This window comes from Salvelinus alpinus, chromosome 1, assembly GCF_045679555.1.
Source record: "Salvelinus alpinus chromosome 1, SLU_Salpinus.1, whole genome shotgun sequence".
Lineage (NCBI taxonomy): Eukaryota > Metazoa > Chordata > Actinopteri > Salmoniformes > Salmonidae > Salvelinus > Salvelinus alpinus.
Window position 1 is genome coordinate 56,506,539 of NC_092086.1, and position 22,067 is coordinate 56,528,605.

General features: G+C 43.8%; 1 protein-coding gene across 1 annotated transcript; it reads right to left on the reverse strand.

Annotated features, from left to right (window-relative positions):
* Positions 1-23: 23 nt before the first annotated feature.
* nr5a5 (nuclear receptor subfamily 5, group A, member 5) lies at positions 24-6,960 on the reverse strand. Its single transcript, XM_071411008.1, has 7 exons — positions 6,718-6,960; positions 5,305-5,420; positions 4,796-4,937; positions 2,507-3,249; positions 2,259-2,378; positions 1,708-1,855; positions 24-1,415 (listed from the first exon to the last, which is right to left on the reverse strand). The coding sequence occupies exons 1-7, from the start codon at positions 6,812-6,814 to the stop codon at positions 1,168-1,170; spliced, it is 1,614 nt and encodes a 537-aa protein (XP_071267109.1). The 5' UTR covers positions 6,815-6,960; the 3' UTR covers positions 24-1,167.
* Between the last annotated feature and the right edge of the window lie 15,107 nt (positions 6,961-22,067).

Consider the following 22,067-nt stretch of genomic DNA (forward strand, 5'->3'; position numbering starts at 1 on the left):
GAATAAAATGTACAGGACAAATCTGAGGGGGCACGTGACGCCTCTGCTTGTTTATTTCAAACAGGTCTTGTGGTAAAGGGATGACATGCTTTACTCCAGATTTTATCTGACAGATAAAAACGATACACAACATTGTCTTGTCAAATGATATGTATATGTCGTCTGCATAATGTGTGTACAGGAGAAGAGGAGAAAGCATATAGCAGTGTTTTGGTTCCTACTCCCATCTGACTGAATACTGACTAGTTAACTCAGGGTTTCAAACAAATGATCAATTGGAGATAAGTATTACATTACTCAAACTCGTCTGAAAGCAGGTGGATGTTGTTATTAACCACAGGCCCTGGATCAGATGTTAATGTCTTATCCCCTTAATGGTTAGGATTGGCGTTAGAGTCATTGGGTCCAGTTTTTGAAAAATGGATTTCAGCTATCGGATAGGAGTAAATGCAAAGAAAGAATATATAGAACCGGAGTCCCCATTCAAGTCAATGATTCTCCAATTTTATTAATTCTATGCAGATAGGTAACTTTTGAAAAACTGGGCCCTGATCTCAGATCTGTGCTTTGGGACAATGTCTACCTTTGAGCAAAGATTACAATCTTGGTGGACATAACAGGCTCATTGGCAGTTGAACAAGTCCTGGGCATCAGGGTGATGTTCAGTATGGAGAAAATGTTTTGAAATGCAGTGAAACAGGGAGGTAATACCTATATTTGTCCTGTTTGCTTTCCGTTGCAAAATGTTTTGCTACGATGTGCCCTATTGAACAGACCCCTTGGTCTAGTTTACCATGCTACACCTTGGCAAAAATGTTTTACAATGGAATACAAAAACACGTATTTTTATTGGACAAGTCCAGGTACTCCCTCCCTGTGCCAAATTAACACAACCCAGGTGAAGAGAGGGAGCCCACCAGCCAAGTCCAACAGGCACCCTTCCAGCAGGTAGTTGTTCAGAAGTGCATAGCAATCAGCATCTCTGAGTGGAACAGGGTTAAACGTCCCAAATGCCACCCTATTCACTACAGTATATAGTGCACTACTTTTGACCAGAGCTCTATGGGAGCCTGGTTAAAAGTAGTACACCATGTAGGGAATAGGTTGCCATTTGGGACAGTCCCAGGGTGTTGTAAAGCATTCTCTGTTAGCAGGGCAAGGCGGTATTCAGCTGTGTTTAGCGTGCAGCATCTCTGTGAGCAATGAGTTGCAGGGCAGATCACCCAGTAGGTGGCGCTGGTACAGATACTCCTCCACCTGCAGGCTGATGCTGCGAACCTCAGGAAGCCGTAGCAGCAGTTGGCCAAACTTGTCGGTGTGACCCGGGTGGGTGTAGAGGGTGTGGTCCATCAGGGTGTGGTTCACCCTTTCCTGGGTCCGCTCCACCTGCCCGCGGTCCTGCACCGACTTCACATCTGCAGGGTCGAGAAGGACAGGTAGAGACAGTTAGTGCATAGTTAGTTGAACATCTATAAACCATTTGTAGGGGACTATCCAAACTGACTTCACGTCTGCAGTGTGGAAAAGACAGTTTGAACAATTGGGAAGTGTTTACTATGAGATTGTCTAATACAAAAACCCAATCAAGTTGTCCGTTTCCAGTGGAGATTCCTTGGCTGAGAATCAGTCAACCAGGGACCAAAACCAGATACCTACAGCAGAGGTACATCAGAGCAAAGTAACATTCAGAAGGACTGGAGGACTCACCAGGGTTGAAGAGGACCAGGTATTTGAGGCACACAAACTCCTGTGTGTCCATGTGGAGGGCCTTGAGTTTAACCACCAGGTCCTGAGTCCTTGACACCAGACTGGTCAGAGTGACCCCTGCCTGGGTCAGGATGTTCGATACCTCAATCTGCATCAGAGAGACAGGAATATTTAGGACCTCCAGACTTGACACCATCCAGACCCATTGGATGGAATTTCCTGTAGTCAGCATGCCAATTGCACACACACATAGTTGCCAAAGCTACAAAAGAGCAAAACGATATCATCTGAAAATAACTAGGTAAGATACTCAAGTGACATAGTGTGAGAGGAAGGCTCCACACCACTCTTCAGACTACACAGGACGTTCAAACTAGTTGGGACTTTCGGCCCTATTGTATTATTCAGGCAATGCATTATAGTATGAGCTAATTGAGGAGGAGGAGGAGATGGAAATTGTGAGGAAGAGGATGAGGACGAGCATGAGAACAAGTACAAGGACGACCACGAGGAGGACGGGAAGGAGGACAGGGATTGGAGGTGATAGCTACCTGTTGTCCTGTGACCAGATAGATGCAGCCTTCTCTGCTGTAGGCCACCTGTCGACACAGGTGATCCAGCACCAGCAGCTCACTCCAACAGCTCTGCAGCAGCACCATCTGGTCCTCCACCTAAAGGAGTAACCACCAGGACCACACACAGGTCAGTTCACCTCTCAACGCGGTCGATTCAGGAAGTGAATTGAAAGTGTCCCATTGTTTTCTATGAGAATAATTTTTGTTGTGTGTGTGTGTATGACCTTGAGCTCCTTGAAGAGAGCACTGTTCCTGGCCCATTCCACGAGCCCAAACAAAGTCTGGTCGGCCATTTTACACATGATACTGAAGGTGTTGAGGCGGTCGTGTTTCCCACGGCTTGCCTGCTCTCTCTGCAGGCTGGCCAGCACCTTGGCACACAGCTGGCGCTCATCCGGCTCACCCTCCAGAAGCTGGGCCAGGAAGCTAGGTGAGGGAGCAGTCAACGTGGAGGTTAAGGTCGGGGTTGAGCTCAGGGTAGTTGTGGGCGTGGTGAGTGGGGTGAGTAACCCGTTAGGCGTGGGCGGGGTTGGAGGTGCCGGGCCGTAGCTGTAAGGCATCATCTCACTTTTCTCCTGGTGGTATCCTGATCCCCCTCCATGGAAGGAACGGTGGTACAGTTCAGGGTAAGCCAGGGACGGGGGAGGAGCTAGAGCCCTCCTGTCCCGGTTCATGGTGCAATCCAGAAGCATGGGGGGGAGCTCTGAATGGCCCATATTAGAGGGGTAGGCCTGCGATTGGTGGAAATTGTCAGAGGGCAGGGGTGCCGATGTGTGACTGGACATCAGGTGAATGTTGTTTGAAACGGAAGGCTGGTGCGTTTGTGCACTTTCCAGTTTGATCCTGTAGGAGGTGGTGTTGTGCTGCTGGTGGTGGTAGACCCCTCTCTGCTGTTTCATCTGCCTGTCTCGTCGATACAGAGGGCCAAACTTGTTCCGGCCACCTCTCATTCGGTCTGCCCTTACCGCTGTAGGACCAGAGAGTAACATACAGTGGAGGTACGAGTATAATGACACTATAATGAAGAGAGTAACATGAGTACATTAAAACTATATATTTTTAAAGTTACATGTGAATGAATGTACTGACACTATAACAAATGAAGAGAGAGTAACAGGAGTAACAATCCTGCCAGGAGGGCTCAGTGGGCAGGGATTGCATATGTTCGGGGAATATTTGAATGGTTCCAACTCCCATTGTGCCAGCACTGCCGGGTAAGCTCAATCAAACTCAGCAAAAGGATTTGAAAAGACAAACCAATACTACTTGAACCCAGGTCTGATGTCAGCATGTTTTAGTGTACACTATCTGATTCAGTTCTGGTTTATGAGTCCACAGATAAGTCATATGAGGGAGCAGAACATGGAAGGGTGTCAATGGAAGTAAAGGTAAGGCATTATGCAAGCTAGCAGAGGAGATTTCCACAGGTACACATAATGGGAACATTTCAGTACATGAGTGATAAATTATATTGAAAGCCGGTGCTTTCACACAGGTGTGTTTCCTGAATTAATGAATAAAGCAATTAACATCCCATCATGCTTACGGTCATATATAATAATTCTGGGCAGGCCATTATTTTGGCCACTTTGGCTACCATGGCCATGCCCCCATAAGATGACAATCCACAGGGCAGGAGTGGTCACTGAATGGTTTGATGAGCATGAAAACAATGTAAGCCATATGCCATGGCCGTCTCAGTGACCAGATCCCAACCCAGTTGAACACTTATGGGAGATTCTGGAGCGGTGCCTGAGACAGTGTTTTCCACCACCATCAACAAAACACCAAATTATGGAATTTCTCTTGGAAGAAGTCTCGCATCCCTCCAATATAATTCCAGACACTTATAGACTCTATGCCAAGGTGCATTGAAGCTTTTCTGGATTGTGTTGGCCCAATGCCCTATTAAGACACTTTATGTTGGTGTCCCTTATGCTGGCAGTTACCTGTATATCAGGGATGGGCAACTTTGATGGGGGTGGGAGCCTCAAAATCTGAACTCATCAGGGGGTGGGGGCCGCAGTTGCTCGCAGCATATTTTTGTTTGTTGATGTTGTAAATTTAACCTTTATTTAACTAAGGCAAGTCAGTTACAAACAAATTCTTAATTACAATGACGGCCTACACCGGCCAAACCCGGACGACGCTGGGCCATTTGTGCGCCGCCCTATGGGACTCCCAATCACGGCCGGTTGTGATACAGCCTGGACTCATACCAGGGGGTCTGTGGTGACGCCTCTAGCACTGAGATGCAGTGCCTTAGACCGCTGCGCCACTCGGGAGCTCTGGATTGATCAGAGGGCCTTCAAAAGGGGCTCACTAGTTGCCCATCCCTGCTTTAAATGCTTCCTGAGTCCCACAGGTCTGTCCTGTGCTGGGTCTCAAGGATTGTTTTGAGGACACACATTGATTGTTTAGGTGTGTGTATGCATGTGTTTGAGTGTGGGTGTATGCATTTGGTTTAAGTGTGTGTGTGCACGTGCATGTGAGTGAATGAGTGAGTGCCGTACCCTCTCTCTTCATGCCCACGGCCAGGCACTTCTGGAAACGGCAGTAGGGGCAGCGTTTCCTCTGGGAGGGGTTCATGGGACAGCTCTGTCTCTCTGCACAGGTGTAACGCTTGTTGTTCTGCACCGAACGCTTGAAGAAACCCTGCAGATAGAGAGGGAGAGGAGATAGACAGGGAGACAGAGCGAGGGGGGGACAGAGCTGAATCAAGCTGCTGCTAGGATGCCGTTTTGTGTGCCTTGTTATGTCTCAAAGGAAACAATGAAATCACTTAGATCTACGATAGAGAGGTTAAATAAAAATACTATTGGTTTCATGTAGCTGCTCGACTGAGCTGGCCTGGTGTAATAGAACAAATTAAATAGTCCCAAAAGTAAGGAAAAACAACAACATCCCATCTGCCACTCCAGGCAGGCTCAATGTAACAGTCAACAAAATCATCCCAATACTATTTGAAACAAGTGTGTCATTGAAAAGAAGTGTGTCGTCGATCACGCTGGGCCCACATTACCTTGCAGCTCTCGCAGGTGAGCAGCCCATAGTGGTAGCCAGACACTTTGTCTCCACAGACTGGACAGACCTCCGCCTGATCTGGCCTGGTCTCTGGCTCGGTCTTTAGCTCCTGAGCTGGGGAGTGGGGAAGGTTTAGCGGTTTAGGATCCCCATTAGCTGTTTCACATGCAGCAGCTACTCTTCCTGGGGTCCACAAGGTGTTGGGGTGTCATGCATTGGCTAATGGCAGGGATTAAAGAGACCTCTGTGTGTCTGCTTGTTATTAAGTGGACGACCAAGGTCTGACTAAAGGCTAGATTCAATCTGATTTTAAAGGCAATGCTTCAGTGTTTCGTAGAGACCGCATCACGGTAAACACTGCATAAGTCAGTTGGCTCAATCAGAAATTACCTTTAAACGTCAATCACGCTATAACGCGGATCTTCTGCGGTCCGGATTGAATCTAGGCCTAAGTTAGTAGTCAAGTCAAGTTCTTGTACTTATACTTGTTAATCGATCTGAGTCTGAATTCACAAAGCATCACAGAGTAGGAGTGCTGGTCCCTCGTTATTCATTATGATTTAAAAGGCGAAACCAAACTGATCCCAGAACAGCACTCCTACTATGAGATGCTTTATGAACACGGCCCTGGTTTATTCTTCAGTAAATGAGAGGCGGCGGCCTCTGAACAGCCATTGTGTTATATTCTTATCACTCAGATTGATAGGCTAAAACTATACACTGAACTGTCTTACTGTGACACTTACGTAATTCATATTGACCATGTTTTTATTGAATGAACAGATTTGGACAATAAGAAACTACGTTTGGCAATGGAAATGACGATATTAAGAGGAAATTCACCAATGTCCATATCTGATAAGTAGTGAACGATTTAAAAGAAAGTTCCCTCTCCCTGAAGCTGTCTTCACACCCTACATTCAACTGATATATCAAAGTACTGTGACCACTAGCCTGGTTCCACACTGGATATCTGTATCCAACTCTTCTTTCCTTGTAATGCCATACATGTTTGACTTGACAATGAACGAACAGAGAGAGGAGTTGGCCGAAGCACAAATAGGCTGGACCAGCGTTTCCCAAATCCGGTCCCGGGGACCCAATGGGGGTGCATATTTTGATTACATTTTGATTACTTGAATCACCTGTGTAGTGCTAGAGAAAAATACTAAAAGGTGCACCCCCTTGGGGTCCCCAGGACCGAGTTTGGAAAACGCTGAACTGCACCATCAGGCTATATGATCACACCTTTCGTGTCACAAACAAACAAAACATTCTGAGAGGCACCTAGTAGCTTGAGAGGCAGCTAGAACAGTAACAGTAACAGAAGCAGTTATAGTCCAGGTCGGTAACAGCAACCGTAATAACAGTACAAGCAAGATTACCAGTCCAGGTCAGTAGCAGTACTCACATGTCGACGATCCCTCCGAAGACAACAGATCCAGAGGCTGGACCTGGCATAGGGCCTGGCCCTGGTCCGCATGGAAGTGGCCCTGAGGTACATACATTTTGAAAGAGGGGATAGCCTAAATCACCCTAACTAGTTCCTCATAGCCCGAGGGAGCAGGAGCCCAGACAGACAGACAGACAGAGAGGCAGGCAGCCACAGCAGGACCTCTGCTGTCTGTCTAAGGACTCACTATTGGACTGTGCTCCATAGTGGACTTTGGACTTAGCTCCATGGTGGCGGTGCAATAAAATCCTGTCCTGACTTACTGGAACTCCTATCACAGCCTGGTGAGTGAAGACCTTCTTGGAGGAATTCCTGTGCAGTAAGTAAGTGCTGTAGCTAGGAAGGCATGTAGGCAGGTAGGTAGACAGATAAGTAAGTAGGTACAGAACCAGTGAAAAGTTGACACACCTACTTTAAGGGTTTTTCTTTATTTTTACATTGTAGAATAATAGTGAAGACATCAAAACTATGAAATAACACATTTGGAATCATGTAGTAACCAATTATATTTTACATTCTTCAGAGTAGCCACCATTTGCCTTGATGACATCTTTGCACACTCTTGGCATTCTCTCAACCAGCTTCATGAGGTAGTCACCTGGAATGCATTTCAATTAACAGGTGTGCCTTGTTAAAAGTAAATTTGTGGAATTTCTTTCCTTCTTAATGCATTTGAGCCAATCAGTTGTGTTGTGACAAGGATGTGGTGGTATATAGAAGATAGCTCTATTTGGTAAAAGACCAAGTCCTTATTATGGCAAGAAAAAGCTCAAATGAGCAAAGAGAAACGACAGTCCATCATTACTTGAAGACATAACGGTCAGTCAATAGACATTTTCAAGAACTTTTAAAGTTTCTTCAAGTGCAGTCACAAAAACCATCAATCGCTACTTTAAGGGTTTTTCTTTATTTATACATTGTAGAATAATAGTGAAGACATCAAAACTATGAAATAACACATTTGGAATCATGTAGTAACCAATTATATTTTCATTCTTCAAAGTAGCCACCCTTTGCCTTGATGACATCTTTGAACACTCTTGGCATTCTCTCAACCAGCTTCACCTGGAATGCTTTTCCAACAGTCTTGAAGGAGTTCCCACATATGCTGAACACTTGTTGGCTGCTTTCCTTCACTCTGCGGTCCAACTCATCCCAAACCATCTCAATTGGGTTGAGGTCGGGTGATTGTGGAGGCCAGGTCATCTGATGCAGCACTCCATCACTCATCCTTCTTGGTCAAATAGCCCTTACACAGCCTGGAGGTGTGTTGGGTCATTGTCCTGTTGAAAAACAAATGATAGTCCCACTAAGCACAAACCAGACGGCATGCATAATGCTGTGGTAGCCATGCTTTCTAAATAAAATCCCTGACAGTGTCACCAGCAAAGCACCCAGACACCATTACACCTCCTCCTCCATGCTTCACGGTGGGAACCACACACGCGGAGATCATCCGTTCACCTACTCTGTGTCTCACAAAGACACAGAGGTTGGAACCAAAGGTCTCAAATTTGGACTCATCAGACCAAAGGACAGATTTCCACTGGTCTAATGTCCATTGCTTGTGTTTCTTTGCCATGTAAGTCTCTTATTGTTATTGGTGTCCTTTAGTAGTGGTTTCTTTGCAGAAATTCGACCATGAAGGCCTGATTCACGCAGTCTCCTCTGAATAGTTGATGTTGAGATGTGTCTGTTACTTGAACTTTGTGAAGCATTTATTTGGGCTGCAATCTGAGGTGCAGTTAACTCTAATGATCTTATCCTCTGCAGCAGAGGTGACTCTGGGTCTTCCTTTCCTGTAGCAGTCCTCATGAGAGCCAGTTTCATCATAGCGCTTGATGGTTTTTGTGACTGCACTTGAAGAAACTTTAAAAGTTCTTGAAAATGTCTATTGACTGACCGTTATGTCTTCAAGTAATGATGGACTGTCGTTTCTCTTTGCTCATTTGAGCTTTTTCTTGCCATAATATAGACTTGGCCTTTTACCAAATAGGGCTATCTTCTATATACCACCACATCCTTGTCACAACACAACTGATTGGCTCAAACGCATTAAGAAGGAAAGAAATTCCACAAATTAACTTTTAACAAGGCACACCTGTTAATTGAAATGCATTCCAGGTGACTACCTCATGAAGCTGGTTGAGAGAATACCAAGAGTGTGCAAAGATGTCATCAAGGCAAAGGGTGCTTTGAAGAATCTCAAATATATTTGTATTTGTTTAACACTTTTTTGGTTACCAAATGATTCCATAGATTTTGATGTCTTCACTATTATTCTACAATGTAGAAAATAGTCAAAATACAGCAAAACTCTGGAATGAGTAGGTGTGTCCAAACTTTTGACTGGTACTGTAGGTAAGCAGGTAGGTTGGAAGGTAGAAAGGTACACCAACAGATTGCTGTAAATTTACTGCAAAAAAATACATTTAACTATATAATTCTACAGTGGGGAGAACAAGTATTTGATACACTGCCGATTTTGCAGGTTTTCCTACTTACAAAGCATGTAGAGGTCTGTAATTTTTATCATAGGTACACTTCAACTGTGAGAGACGGAATCTAAAACAAAAATCCAGAAGATCACATTGTATGATTTTTAAGTAATTAATTTGCATTTTATTGCATGACATAAGTATTTGATCACCTACCAACCAGTAAGAATTCCGGCTCTCACAGACCTGTTAGTTTTTCTTTAAGAAGCCCTCCTGTTCTCCACTCATTACCTGTATTAACTGCACCTGTTTGAACTCGTTACCTGTATAAAAGACACCTGTCCACACACTCAATCAAACAGACTCCAACCTCTCCACAATGGCCAAGACCAGAGAGCTGTATAAGGACATCAGGGATAAAATTGTAGACATGCAACAGGCTGGGATGGGCTACAGGACAATAGGCAAGCAGCTTGGTGAGAAGGCAACAACTGTTGGCGCAATTATTAGAAAATGGAAGAAGTTCAAGATGACGGTCAATCACCCTCGGTCTGGGGCTCCATGCAAGATCTCACCTCGTGGGGCATCAATGATCATGAGGAAGGTGAGTTATCAGCCCAGAACTACACGGCAGGACCTGGTCAATGACCTGAAGAGAGCTGGGACCACAGTCTCAAAGAAAACCATTAGTAACACACTACAGCGTCATGGATTAAAATCCTGCAGCGCACGCAAGGTCCACCTGCTCAAGCCAGCGCATGTCCAGGCCCGTCTGAAGTTTGCCAATGACCATCTGGATGATCCAGAGGAGGAATGGGAGAAGGTCATGTGGTCTGATGAGACAAAAATAGAGCTTTTTGGTCTAAACTCCACTCGCCGTGTTTGGAGGAAGAAGAAGGATGAGTACAACCCCAAGAACACCATCCCAACCGTGAAGCATGGAGGTGGAAACATCATTCTTTGGGGATGCTTTTCTGCAAAGGGTACAGGATGACTGCACCGTATTGAGGGGAGGATGGATGGGGCCATGTATCGCGAGATCTTGGCCAACAACCTCCTTCCCTCAGTAAGAGCATTGAAGATGGGTCGTGGCTGGGTCTTCCAGCATGACAACGACCCGAAACACACAGCCAGGGCAACTAAGGAGTGGCGCCGTAAGAAGCATCTCAAGGTCCTGGAGTGGCCTAGCCAGTCTCCAGACCTGAACCCAATAGAAAATCTTTGGAGGGAGCTGAAAGTCCGTATTGCCCAGCGACAGCCCCGAAACCTGAAGGATCTGGAGAAGATCTGTATGGAGGAGTGGGCCAAAATCCCTGCTGCAGTGTGTGCAAACCTGGTCAAGAACTACAGGAAACGTATGATCTCTGTAATTGCAAACAAAGGTTTCTGTACCAAATATTAAGATCTGCTTTTCTGATGTATCAAATACTTATGTCATGCAATAAAATGCAAATTAATTACTTAAAAATCATACAATGTGATTTTCTGGATTTTTGTTTTAGATTCCGTCTCTCATAGTTGAAGTGTACCCATGATAGAAATTACAGACCTCTACATGCTTTGTAAGTAGGAAAACCTGCAAAATCGGCAGTGTATCAAATACTTGTTCTCCCCACTGTATATTAAAGTACAGTACTGTAAAGAACAATGTAGTATTGGGACTCAATGGCATGCTGCTACACGGCTGTAAAGTTACAGAAATTGCAATTAATAATACATTTTACAGTAAATCATTACCTGTTGTGCTGTATATTTACCGCAGCATACTGTGAATTATGGAGCATTGTGGGGAAATGTTGTGGGCGGGGAAAGAATCTCTGGCTATTTAAATTATTTTGAGGCTGTATTTGTTGCACCCGTTAGTGAGAATGCTGTACCCACAGAATACAGTACTATTTTACCGTATTTTGGAAATCTAAAAACCTTGTACTGTAAATCGACAGTAATTTACTGACTACTGTGCTACCAGTAATTTACTGTAATTCAACAAATGTTTTATTTGAGTCATTTAGCACAGTGGTTTGCAAGCTGGGGTACAGGGCTCCCCCCAAAACAAACAAAGTATTATTACACATTTTTAAGGAACTCAGTCCGACTTTCAACATTCTCTTGAAAGATGTAATTGTAGAATGTACAATTTCGAAATTGTGCAGTGCATAATCAGTTTTCCTCATCATGTCAATCATTACCGTAGAAAGCTATTTATAACAGAAATGTCCAGATCAACTAGCCCATGCCAGCTAACGTTTTTTAGCTAGGTGTTTTAGTCCATAGATTTTGTTGTAATGTTTGAGTCACTTAGATATCATATGAATACACATTAGACATGGCAAAATGTATAGAATTTCGCAACAAAATTAGCTTTAAAACGGCAAAATGTTCTGTCCCACATGACAAAATGGATAGAATTGCAAGAAATTAGATTTAAACCTGCAAAATGTTCTCTCCACCAACAGGAGGGGTGTGAACAGTTTTTGTCCTGAACAGTGCTTGTGCCCACAGAAATAGACATGGCATGCGCATGCAGGGGGGACGCTAGATGTTCCCGAATGCTGGAAAGGTGGCCTGAGTAAAAAATGTTGGACCCCTTATTTAGCAGACGCTCTTATCCAGAGTGACGTACAGTAGCAATTAGGGTTAAGTGCCTTGCTCAAGGGCATAGATATTTCCCCTGGTCGGCTCGGGATTAGAACCAGCGACCTTTCAGTTACTGGCCCAACGCTCTTTAACCACTAAGCTATGTGCCACAGACTACAGTTCTGTGTTTTAAAACTTTTTGAAAAACTTTTCCTGTATATTGAAAGTAATTTACTGGCTACTGCACTGCCAGTAATGTAGTGTAATTAAGTACCATCCCACAGAATACAGTACCATGCCATATTTTTAGAGCACCAAAAACTCTTTGAACACTAGTGGGTGCATGGTATTGTTGTTTCTGGCTCATTACCATATGTTGAGGCATGTCTTGTAAGAGGCAATATTTTTAGCACCTGTTAGTGAGAGTGTTGAACCAATTTAACAGAAATTTGGTAGTAGTTCCGTAACAATTGAATGTGTGTAGGGGACAGATCAGGTTATCAGCAAGTCTAAAATCTTTAATGGTTTAGCCATGTCCTTTTGATCTGTTTCGCCCGTTAGTCAATGCCAGTTTAGAAGCCTTTGTTAGGGCCTCTTCAAGTGCAAGTGATATAAAACACACCTTTTTAATTGGTATGCTGTAATATATAATTACTTATTCAACAGCAATTGCTGTAATTTTATTACAATACATCAACAAAAGTACTGTATTCCTATTTTGCTATATATTTACTGCAGCATTCTATCAATGTTGTGGAACGGCAAAGAATTGTTGGGTCATTAACATATTTCGATGCGTACCTTGTAAGTGGCTATATATTTTTGCACCGGTTAGTGAGAATGCCTACCAATTGAACAGATATGTGGAAGTAGTGCCCTACCAATTTAATGTGTATAGGGAACAGATTAGTGTGGTAACAACTCTTAAACCTTTACTGGTTGAGCGTTTTGCCAAGTCCTTTTGGTCTGTTTTAAATATACAAAATACCTTGACGACCCCAATGTATCCTTAACTACAACAACATTCTCAGTAAAGGTTACAAAAACGTTTTACTTCCTATGACTGTGATTTATTACTTTTTTTTATTTTTAAATCAACCTTATTTTAAAAGCCACACAGCAGTAGAAATCCACTTTTTCGAGCTAAAAGATGATGGCCAGAGCTTACCCGTGATGTTGCACAACGATTTAAGTCAATAAGTCATCGTTTTAGTCAAAGTATGATATATTTGGGCTTGACGTGACACATCCGAACCTCCAATTTCGTGGAAAGCCGTGTGAATGCAGTCTTTTCCTATGATATGACATACCAATTCTTTTCAGCCTACGTTTCGTTTCATGGCTGGCTTTTATTTGAATGTTACCACCCACCAGCATGGCATTGTTTATTAATCAGAAACAGCTGTATATTTATTCCTCTTCGTGACTGAGATGAGCCAAACAGCCTTGAGTCCATTTAGCCGCCTGAGCCATGGAGCAAATAAAAATAGGGGTTACAAACTTATGTTTTTGCATCTTCACTTGTTTTTTTTTCTCCAGAAAATGATTATAAACAATTGGATAATTTGTAAATGTTCACTTGTTTTTTAACTAGTCTTAAAAATATGTATATATTAAAATTTTATAAATGGTATAATTGTGTGATGTGATCACATTATGCAAACCCGCTCCCCTTGTCGCCCCAAGATTAATGGTTTTGACCACTAAAGGGTTGCTTCACTACACGCTTGTGTAACATTAGCTAGAAACCACAAGTGTCTATCCAGATAATGCAAATGCACCCGCAAAAGAAAATTCAAGTAACTTATAGTTACAGTACATGTCATTTGCGGCGTGCATGATCATGAGCAAAGTCATTGTAGCCTATCATTTCACTTCCCATGTGAGAACCATGAGCACGGGCTGACTTGGCTTTGCTTTACTGCAGCAAAGGTTGGACCGTGACCACTATAATGTAGAGAAACGCATGTCAGCTATCTTTCAGTAGTTATCGATTTTACCCGAGCTTCATCTTATTCTAACTATTTCTATGGCGGATTCGCAGCTGCAATTTATGGAAGATGCCAAAACTTTGGAGATAACAATAGATGGTGAAGTCAAAGATATAAAACAGAAAGGAAAACGCTGCATACTGCTGCTCATTCTCCCAGGTGATTTTATTGTAACAACGTTTCGACCCTTAGGTCTTCATCAGGCATCCATATCCCAGGTGGGGATGGCGGTGATTATATACAGGGGCAGAACTCAGTGACATCACTTCCTGAAACAGGAGGTAAAAATATATAACATAGGTCCACAATATTAACATTCAATGTATCAAAATATAGGATCATACACAAGTAATGTGATCAATATTTACAATAATATATATATATATATAATATTCAATTAGGAGAAAATTTTTTTGGGGGACATTGTGAAACTATAAAAACGGTTTCAAGTCTAACTCCTCGTTAAGGTCAAGAGGAGAGTGTGTTGAGCCTATGGATCCAGAAAGTAAAGTAAATGTGTTTGGATTAAACATAAAACCTGTATGACCTTACATTGTCTCCTGAAAATCTTGGCTCATCAGCAACATCAGACCTGCAAGTCACAATAAACTGGTTTATGACATGATTAGTAATTCCTACTGGAATCCAGCGGTGGATATCTAACAATTGGAATATTTTATCAGCCGCAACCTGCATTCAGAATAACTGCTTTGGTGAAACACTCAGCAAACGGGCCTTCACGACTGGGATACCGACGTTATCTGCCCGAGGGAGTTATTCATCTAGCCAGAAGTTAGCCAGCTCACAAGCTAACGTGAGTAGTTCAGCTAACCACAGCTAGCGCTTATCAGCTATCCTTTAGCTCGGAAAACTATTGCCAGTTTTGTACAACGCGACTCAGACCAGAGCATACCAGACCTATTTTCTCTCCATATCCCCGGATTTTTACCGCAAGCTCTGGACATTTACACCTGGATCTTGCAGCTAACTAGCTGCTATCCGAGTGACTATTGGCTAACATCAATTCCGGAGCAAACACCAATTATCCCGGAGCTAGCCAGCTGAAGAGTTCCATCAGCCACTCCTGGGCTACAATCACCTATCCGGACCCGTTTTACTGCCGATGCGGAGCCCCACCGGGCCTTCACGACTGGGATACCGACGTTATCTGCCCGAGGGAGTTATTCAACTGGCCCCTCCATCGCGACGTAACCTGAACGCCCATATGCTAACTGCGGCCCGCTAATCGTTAGCTGTCTTGAGCATATCGGCTGCTATCTGAACAGGTCTATCGAACAATCTTACGCCGCGGGCTAGCTTAGTGGAGGCCTCACTGCTCCATCTACGGCTGCCCCCTGGACACTATGATCACTTGGCTACATAGCTGATGCTTGCTTGACTGTCCATTAATTCACGGTACTCCATTCCGTTTATTTGTGTTTTATCTGTCGGCTCTGTGCTTTAACTCAGGATCTGTGTGTAGTTAATCCGACCCTCTCTGCCTAGCCGTCGCCATTTTTACCTGCTGCTGCTGTGTTAACTGACTAGCTGCTGTTATCTCACCTGTTGTTTTAGCTAGCTCTCCCAATCAAGACCTGCAATCACTTTATGCCTTATTGTATGTCTCCCTCAAATATCAATATGCCTTGCATACTGTTGTTCAGGCTAGTTATCATTGTTTTGGTTTGCAATGGACCCCGTAGTTCCACTCTCCGTACCTCCGATACCTCCTTTGTCCCACCCCCCACACATGCGCTGACCTCACCCATTGAGACCAGCATGTCCAGAGATACAACCTCTCTTATCATCACCCAGTGCCTGGGCTTGCCTCCGCTGTACCCACGCCCCACCATACCCCTGTCTGCACATTATGCCCAGAATCTATTCTACCACGCCCATAAATCTGCTCCTTTTATTCTTTGTCCCCAACGCTCTAGGCGACCAGTTTTGATAGCCTTTAGCCGCACCCTCATCCTACTACTCCTCTGTTCCTCGGGTGATGTGGAGGTAAACCCAGGCCCTGCATGTCCCCAGTCACCCTCATTTGTTGACTTCTGTGATCGAAAAAGCCTTGGCCTCATGCATGTCAACATCAGAAGCCTCCTCCCTAAGTTTGCCTTACTCACCGCTTTAGCACACTCTGCCAACCCTGATGTCCTTGCCGTGTCCGAATCCTGGCTTAGGAAGGCCACCAAAAATTCTGAGATTTCCATACCCAACTATAACACTTTCCGTCAAGATAGAACTGCCAAAGGGGGAGGAGTTGCAATCTACTGCAGAGATAGCCTGCAAAGTTCTGTCATACTTTCCAGGTCTATGCCCAAACAGTTCGAACTTCTAATTTTAAAAATTAATCTCTCCAGAAATAAGTCTCTCACTGTTGCCGCCTGCTACCGACCCCCCTCAGCTCCCAGCTGTGCCCTGGACACCATCTGTGAATTGATCGCTCCCCATCTAGCTTCAGAGTTTGTTCTGTTAGGTGACCTAAACTGGGATATGCTTAACACCCCGGCAGTCCTACAATCCAAGCTTGATGCCCTCAATCTCACACAAATCATCAAGGAACCCACCAGGTACAACCCTAAATCCGTAAACATGGGCACCCTAATAGACATTATCCTGACCAACCTGCCCTCCAAATACACCTCTGCTGTCTTCAATCAAGATCTCAGTGATCACTGCCTCATTGCCTGTATCCGCCACGGGTCCGCGGTCAAACGACCACCCCTCATCACTGTCAAACGCTCCCTAAAACACTTCTGCGAGCAGGCCTTTCTAATCGACCTGGCCCGGGTACCCTGGAAGGATATTGACCTCATCCCGTCAGTTGAGGATGCCTGGTCATTCTTTAAATGTTACTTCCTCACCATATTAGACAAGCATGCTCCGTTCAAAAAATGCAGAACCAAGAACAGATATAGCCCTTGGTTCACTCCAGACCTGACTGCCCTCGACCAGCACAAAAACATCCTGTGGCGAACTGCAATAGCATCGAAGAGCCCCCGCGATATGCAACTGTTCAGGGAAGTCAGGAACCAATACACGCAGTCAGTCAGGAAAGCAAAGGCCAGCTTTTTCAAGCAGAAATTTGCATCCTGTAGCTCTAACTCCAAAAAGTTCTGGGATACTGTAAAGTCCATGGAGAACAAGAGCACCTCCTCCCAGCTGCCCACTGCACTGAGGCTAGGTAACACGGTCACCACCGATAAATCCGTGATAATCGAAGACTTCAACAAGCATTTCTCAATGGCTGGCCATGCCTTCCTCCTGGCGACTCCAACCTTGGCCAACAGCCCCGCCCCCTCCGCTGCTACTCGCCCAAGCCTCCCCAGCTTCTCCTTTACCCAAATCCAGATAGCAGATGTTCTGAAAGAGCTGGAAAACCTGGACCCATACAAATCAGCTGGGCTTGACAATCTGGACCCCCTATTTCTGAAACTGTCCGCCGCCATTGTCGCACCCCCTATCACCAGCCTGTTCAACCTCTCCTTCGTATCATCTGAGATCCCCAAGGATTGGAAAGCTGCCGCGGTCATCCCCCTCTTCAAAGGGGGAGACACCCTGGACCCAAACTGTTACAGACCTATATCCATCCTGCCCTGCCTATCTAAGGTCTTCGAAAGCCAAGTCAACAAACAGATCACTGACCATCTCGAATCCCACCGTACCTTCTCCGCTGTGCAATCCGGTTTCCGAGCCGGTCATGGGTGCACCTCAGCCACGCTCAAGGTACTAAACGATATCATAACCGCCATCGATAAAAGACATTACTGTGCAGCCGTCTTCATCGACCTGGCCAAGGCTTTCGACTCTGTCAATCACCATATTCTTATCGGCAGACTCAGTAGCCTCGGTTTTTCTAATGACTGCCTTGCCTGGTTCACCAACTACTTTGCAGACAGAGTTCAGTGTGTCAAATCGGAGGGCATGTTGTCCGGTCCTCTGGCAGTCTCTATGGGGGTACCACAGGGTTCAATTCTCGGGCCGACTCTTTTCTCTGTATACATCAATGATGTTGCTCTTGCTGCGGGCGATTCCCTGATCCACCTCTACGCAGACGACACCATTCTATATACTTCCGGCCCTTCCTTGGACACTGTACTATCTAACCTCCAAACGAGCTTCAATGCCATACAACACTCCTTCCGTGGCCTCCAACTGCTCTTAAACGCTAGTAAAACCAAATGCATGCTTTTCAACCGTTCGCTGCCTGCACCCGCACGCCCGACTAGCATCACCACCCTGGACGGTTCCGACCTAGAATATGTGGACATCTATAAGTACCTAGGTGTCTGCCTAGACTGCAAACTCTCCTTCCAGACTCATATCAAACATCTCCAATCCAAAATCAAAGCAAGAATCGGCTTTCTATTCCGCAACAAAGCCTCCTTCACTCACGCCGCCAAACTTACCCTAGTAAAACTGACTATCCTACCGATCCTCGACTTCGGCGATGTCATCTACAAAATAGCTTCCAATACTCTACTCAGCAAACTGGATGCAGTTTATCACAGTGCCATTCGTTTTGTTACTAAAGCACCTTATACGACCCACCACTGCGACCTGTATGCCCTAGTCGGCTGGCCCTCGCTACATGTTCGTCGTCAGACCCACTGGCTCCAGGTCATCTACAAGGCTATGCTAGGTAAAGTGCCGCCTTATCTCAGTTCACATCGTGACGATGGCTACACCCACCCGCAACACGCGCTCCAGCAGGTGTATCTCACTGATCATCCCTAAAGCCAAAACCTCATTTGGACGCCTTTCCTTCCAGTTCTCTGCTGCCTGCGACTGGAACGAATTGCAAAAATCTCTGAAGTTGGAGACTTTTATCTCCCTCAACAACTTTAAAAATCTGCTATCCGAGCAGCTAACCAATCACTGCAGCTGTACATAGTCCATCTGTAAACTACCCACCCAATTTACCTACCTCACCCCCCATACTGCTTTTATTTATTTACTTTTCTGCTCTTTTGCACACCAGTATCTCTTCTTGCACATGATCATCTGATGATTTATCACTCCAGTGTTAATCTGCTAAATTGTAATTATTCGATTTATTGCCTACCTCATGCCTTTTGCACACATTGTATATAGATTCTCTTTTTTTTCTACCATGTTATTGACTTGTTTATTGTTTACTCCATGTGTAACTCTGTGTTGTCTGTTCACACTGCTATGCTTTATCTTGGCCAGGTCGCAGTTGCAAATGAGAACTTGTTCTCAACTAGCCTACCTGGTTAAATAAAGGTGAAAAAAAAAAAAAAAAAAAAAAAAACAAGACTAGCTAAAGCATCTAAACTGAAACAACCATCTCAGTAACGGGTGCAATAAATCCATCCCCTTACAGATTGTATTAGTTTTGAAAAATATATTTATCTTTGCATAGTATAAGATCAATTAATCAATCAATGTGCATGCAGAAACATAGATATTAAAACAAACTATTCAAAAAAATCTACCAGCAACAAAGAATTTTGGGATGAGGCCCCTCCCACGTCTTTTTCATTCTGATAAAGTTAACGGAAATGAACACAGTCGAGTAACACCACCACACAGTTGTGATTCAAGTAACATTTCATTTATTCACCGCATGTGGTGTCAATTTCAATCCCACTGATGTTAATCCCAATAGAATCAACACTCAGATTTAACATTCACAACACTTTTTACCTTAACACTGAGATTTGAACACTTGTAAAGTGCCTAAGCAGAATGCAATATAAAGCTTGTGTGGTCCAGAGCCGAGAACTCTACCATCTATGGCAAAAGCCTGGGCTCTTGACGGGGACAATATAATTCTCACCACTGGTGTTTGTCACCTTCCAAACTGATTCTACATTGAATTTAGTATTCGTGATTCTCAAACAGTGGATCTGTAGTTGGTGTACTTCAACTCTAAAATTCTCTAGACTGTGTAAGACAAAACCCACCAAGAAAAGATAACAGGCAAATGCATATGTGGTCTCAATGTCTAAATAGTGACAGCAGGGATACTTAGAACTGCAGAGGGATGGTTCTCCTCATAGGTGAGTGAATCAGCCCGTGCTTGATGAATAGCACTTGGTTGATCTCTGGGAGCAGGACACAGGAGAGCCGAATGAAAATGTGAGACAAACGTGAGACAAGAATGAATAAAATAAGTAATCACAGCAAAATAATATAGTTTGTGAGCTAGAAAATGAACAGCCTAACAGTCTGAGGCAGGGTGCTCATCCTGCTCCAACTATTGACAAGGATAATGTGGCATTTCTTAATTGTCAGTATGAATGAAATTAGAGGGTCCTGCCGTGATGACTGTATTAGCTTTGCACTACTTGTCCTATAGATTTTTGTAGTCTTAAAAATACACCATTCTCGGTAAAGGTAATGTAATCTTACCTGCTTGCTATGCTCATACTTGCTTGCTCATACTTGCTATGAATGTGATATGTTCTTGTTTATCTACTTTAGTTTAATGCACTGACTGTAAGTCGCTCTGAATAAGAGTGTCTGCTAAATGACCAAAATGTAAACATTTAAATATAAATCAAAATACAAACAGTTTGAGAGCGCAGCTCCTTAGAATAATACCCAGCACTTGCTTTGCAAGTGTTCATTTTTACATTTATATTTTGGTCATTTAGCAGGCGCTCTTGTCCAGAGCAACTTACAGTCAGTGCATTAAAGGACCCCACCCCCCAGAGGAAGTTGCCGCCAGTATTTCAACGTAATTTCCTGTCCTAGAGATGAAATGCACATTTAAGTTCCACCTCTGGACAATGATGAAGGCTACTTATACATATTCACAATAAAAAAAATATTAAAAAACAGCTAGCAAGTTACAACAATTAGATCGGTTGCTAGCTAGCTGGAGAAGATACCTTTATCACTAGCTAGCATGTCATTCCTGGCCAAGGAGCATTTCAGCTATCCGTTTATTCCTTGTAATAATTTAAGCGGGCTACTTTCACATTTATTTGTGTATTACAAAATACTTGTATTCTAATTAAACTGTTGAATTGTACCTCAAGCCAGTGAATTACAAATGACAAAATAGGTATTGACACTATTGCAATACCTATATCAAATACACGTAACAGAAATACTGCCCGTCGTTGACACTAAGCTGCCTGCACTGTAAATCAGCAACAGTTTACTAACCACTATACTTCCAGTAATGCACTGTAACATCTAGAAATACACCATGTTGCTGTAGTCAGCTGTTAACTTAATATGCTGCACATTTGTGTTTCAGTAAAGATCTGTGCTGCCAGTATTTTACTGTAAAGTTACAGTAACCTACTGGCTACTGTGCTGCCAGTAATGTACTGTAATTTTTTTTTACAGTGTAGACAGATGGGTAGGCAGGTAGATAGGTTGGTAGGCAGACAGGTAGGTTAGTAGGTCAGCAGGCAAGAAGGCAGATCAGTAGGCAGGTAGGTAGGTGGGAAGGCAGGCAAGTAGGAAGGCAGGCAGGTAGGTTAATAGTGAGGAACAATACTAAGAAGATTACAACCCCAAAGTGCAAGAATACATTTGTGTCCTTACCTTGTAAGCGGTCTATGGAGAAAAAAAATGGAATACAATCCTACACGCTTTGGGTTTGTTTTTGTAGCCACTGCCACCATCCGATAACTTTAGTAGCGTTTCACAACCGAAAACCAATAAAAGTAAATTAACCCAATATTACCATGCTTTAAACTTCTTGCCCAAATCTTCTCAAAGTAACTTCAAACAGTGCAAACCCGCATTTGGGGCCCTGGGACACTGACCTCCAGGGGTGCAATTTCAAGAGAAGCCTGGATTTAATTGTACTCAATAGGCAACATTCCAGATCACTTACCAGGTGGGTGCAGATAACAACATGCCAATCACTGGGCTGGAGCACAACATGGTAATCTTAATGATGTGCCGACTGACGTCAGAGATAAGACAGCAGTCCAAGGGTGATCGCTTATCTAACTTTCCCCTCTGTCGGGATATGAATTATGACATTCATGGACACGTGGCATGAGTCCCAAATTGCACCCTATTCCCAATATAGTGCACTACTTTTGACCAGGGTGCACTTTATAGGGAATTGGGTGTCATTTGAGATGCAATCTATTTGTCCCCTGGGATTGCGGGCCTATCATATCCAAGTTATGTTTCTAGTGAAGCCTTATATGTTCTGGAAAAGATATGTTATCTAGGTTATGCTTCTGTTCAGGAAATGGTTGATGGTGGTTCAAAATTGTTTGGTAGTAGTTGAACTAAGCTATTCTTTAGTACTAGTTGAACAAAACAATTTTACACTAGTTGAACAAAACCAATTCAACTA